Source organism: Eimeria maxima, genomic scaffold (assembly GCF_000499605.1).
Source record: "Eimeria maxima Weybridge genomic scaffold, Emw_scaff826, whole genome shotgun sequence".
NCBI classification, from domain to species: domain Eukaryota; phylum Apicomplexa; class Conoidasida; order Eucoccidiorida; family Eimeriidae; genus Eimeria; species Eimeria maxima.
The window spans coordinates 12,665-15,695 of NW_013566794.1; the positions used below are offsets into that span (position 1 = coordinate 12,665).

The window sequence follows — 3,031 nt, forward strand, 5'->3', positions numbered from 1 at the left end:
AGCAACAGCAACAGTGACACCGGAAGCAGCAGCAACAGCAGGCCAACAACCACCAGCAGCACTCCACCCCACACCACCACCACCAACAACAACAACAACAACAACAGCAGGAGCAGCAGCAGCAGCAGCACTATTGAACCTGCTCTTGCATCAGGTAATTCAGCAGTAAGATCCCCATTAGTGTCTTCTTGTGGCTGCAGTTGCATAAATATTTCTGCTGCTGGTGCTTCCCAATTATCTATACTCTCTACTATAGCAACAAAAGAAGCACAATTTAGAGCTGCATATACACCGCAAAAACATACATACACCAAGGAACGAAACATCTGCTACCTCTTGCTGCTGCTGTGTTGCTGCTGCTGCTGCAGTTGGTGGTGCACTTGCTGCTGCAGTTGTTGCTGCTAGTGTCGTGGGAACAGCCACCAGGTGCAGAGGAGCGGCAAACAGGTCTTTAGGGTTTTAGCTTTGTTGCTTAAGGGTCTAGTATGTGTGGTTTGGGTCTTAAATCCGAGGGTTTAGGGTTTAGGGTTTAGGGTTTACTGGTCTCTCTGCCTAAAGAACAGAAGATTACATCTTCTGCTCGTCGAGGGTCTTTGCAAGAAGTCCATGCCGTTAAAAATGCAACAGGTAACTGCATAGAGTCCAGACCCAATCCTAAGTAGCAGCAGCAGCAGCAACAACAACAAAACAGCAGCAAGCAGCAGCAGCAGCAGCAGCATGTGGACCCCAAGCAGCAGAGCGTATGACGGTGTGATTCAAGCTTCCTTTAGCGACAGTGGCAGCAGCCACAGCATCAGCAGCTGCAGCAGCCGCAGCAGCAGCAGCAGCAGCAGCAGCAGCAAGAGTATATACCATTGCCCTCTGGGTCCCATTGATGGAAGAGAGACAGCAGCAACTCGTGCTGCGCCTCTCTTGCTTCTCTCTCTAATTGGTGCAGCACATTAATATGCACAGGAGGTCTAAAGGATCCAACAATCCATCGTGGTGCTGCTGGTGCTCTTGCTGCTGGTACTTTTGCTGCTGCTACTCTTGCTGCTGCTGCTGTTGCTGCTGGTTCTGGTGCTGATGATCCAGAAGAAGAAAGAGGTGTCGGGCTCTCTGATGCTGCTCCTTCGCCTGTATCCCTAGCAGCAGCAGCAGCAGCAGCAGCAGGTGGAACAGGAAGGTCAGCAGAAGCAATCTCAGAGGAAGAAGCAGAAGCAGCAGCAGATTCCTCAGCAGCAGCAGCAGCTTCTGCTTCTCCCGGTCTCTGTTCCCTCTTTGGTGCCGCCATCTTAGGTCTCCTTCCTTCCATAGCTGCTGCTTCGCTGCTGTTGCTGCTACCACCGCTGCTTTTGCTACCGCTGCTGCCATTGCTGCTGCTGCTGCTGCTTCTGCTGCCGTTGCCACCGACTCTGCCGGCGCTGCCGTCGCTGCTGCTGCTCCTACTGCGGGGCCGTGTTGCAGCTTTTGCTGCCTCTGTTGCAGGCTGATACCCCAACTCTACTACAGCAGGAGTAACTTCTGATAATCTCTCCTCTGCTTCCTCTGGAGGGCGGAGGCAGACGCAGATAGCGTCTTGAGGTAGGCATTCGCTCTCTAAAAGATTCCCCATCCTAAACCCTAAACCCTAAACCCTAAACCCTAAACACTGAAGATGACACGGACGCTGTGGTGAAAAGGGGGGGAGACGGGATAGTACTGCGGAGAGCCGACGGGGATCCTACTAAGGCCCTTCTGTCTTTAGTTGAATACAACAGGAAGAAGGCCAAAAACCCTAAACCCTAAACCCTAAATCTTTAATTGAAAGGAAGCTGCGCCAGGTTTCTACGACGCAGAATTCAAGAATTCGGCTACACGGGAGGAAGAAGAATCTGTACAAATCGATATTTAAGAAAATCTAAAGGAAAGAAGGCTAAACCCTAAACCCTAAACCCTAAAACCTAAAACCTCACCGCTACGAACTGCGGTCGTAGTGTGCAGATGAGCGTCAATGAAACCCTAAACCCTCAAAGAGAATAAAAACCCTTAAACTAATAAAATAAGAAAGGATTTACTTTTAATATTCAGATAGATTGCTGCATTTACACCCCAAACCCTCTCTACTGCTGCTCCCACACCGTTCTCGCCTGCGCCCCCCAAACTGTAAACAGTAAACCCTAAACCCTAAACCCTCAGCCCTAAACCCTAAACCCTCAGCCCCACGGAAACTTCCGTCTAATATCTCAGCACTAAACCCTTTAATTCGTGGTTTTTTAGGCAAATTTTTTGTACACATTCGCCGCGAGCAAACCCTAACCCCGAAACCCTAAACGCTAAACCCTAACCACCGCCGACAGCAACCAGACCGGCGGCCCATACAGACAGATCTATGTTCTTCTCCTTTTGGCTTCTAATTATTTATTTGTATTTCTTTTATATTTTTAATTATAAGTCCATTTTTCATGCATCTAACCCCAATATGTCCCGCTGCAGCGTGCTCAGCACTGCTGCCTGCATCCAATCCCTAAACACTAAACCTTAAACACTAAACCCTAAACACTAACAACGAGCCAGCATGGCCCAAAAGGACCGTTTGTGGGGCCTCCAATAACAATGCCACGGGGCCCCACATGAGCAGAGAAGCAGATCTTTCCCTTGCGCAGGTACCAATGTAAGGATATCCTTGTATGCATGCATGCGTCTTCGAATGCATGCATGCATGCATGCATGCGTCTTCGATCCTCTTCTGCATGCACGCATAATCAGTGCGGAGGGTACACCCAATTGAGGTGTATCTGCAGCACTCCCCTCCCCCTCTTCCCTTATCACTAACATGCAATTATAGATGTATACCCAGGGTATAGACAGCCTCTCCTTCCCCTAGTATTTGCATAAAAAAAGTCTCCTCTCTATCCGTATGCATGCACGGGTGCATGCATACATGCATGCATTTGTTGTTTGTGTTATGAGGAAGGCGATGTCTATGCCTAGCTAACTGCTAAGGATTCTATGGGGCGAAGAGGGAGGGAGAGAAGAAGGTCCCTTCTTGTATTATATATATATATATATA

General features: G+C 49.1%; 1 protein-coding gene across 1 annotated transcript; it reads right to left on the minus strand.

Moving 5' to 3' along the window:
- Nucleotides 1-274: 274 nt before the first annotated feature.
- Nucleotides 275-2,478, minus strand: EMWEY_00043860 (hypothetical protein, conserved; the record flags this gene model as incomplete). The annotated part of the gene is made up of 6 exons (XM_013482885.1): nucleotides 275-280; nucleotides 572-654; nucleotides 853-1,595; nucleotides 1,837-1,894; nucleotides 2,037-2,122; nucleotides 2,435-2,478. The coding sequence occupies 6 exons, from the start codon at nucleotides 2,476-2,478 to the stop codon at nucleotides 275-277; spliced, it is 1,020 nt and encodes a 339-aa protein (XP_013338339.1).
- Between the last annotated feature and the right edge of the window lie 553 nt (nucleotides 2,479-3,031).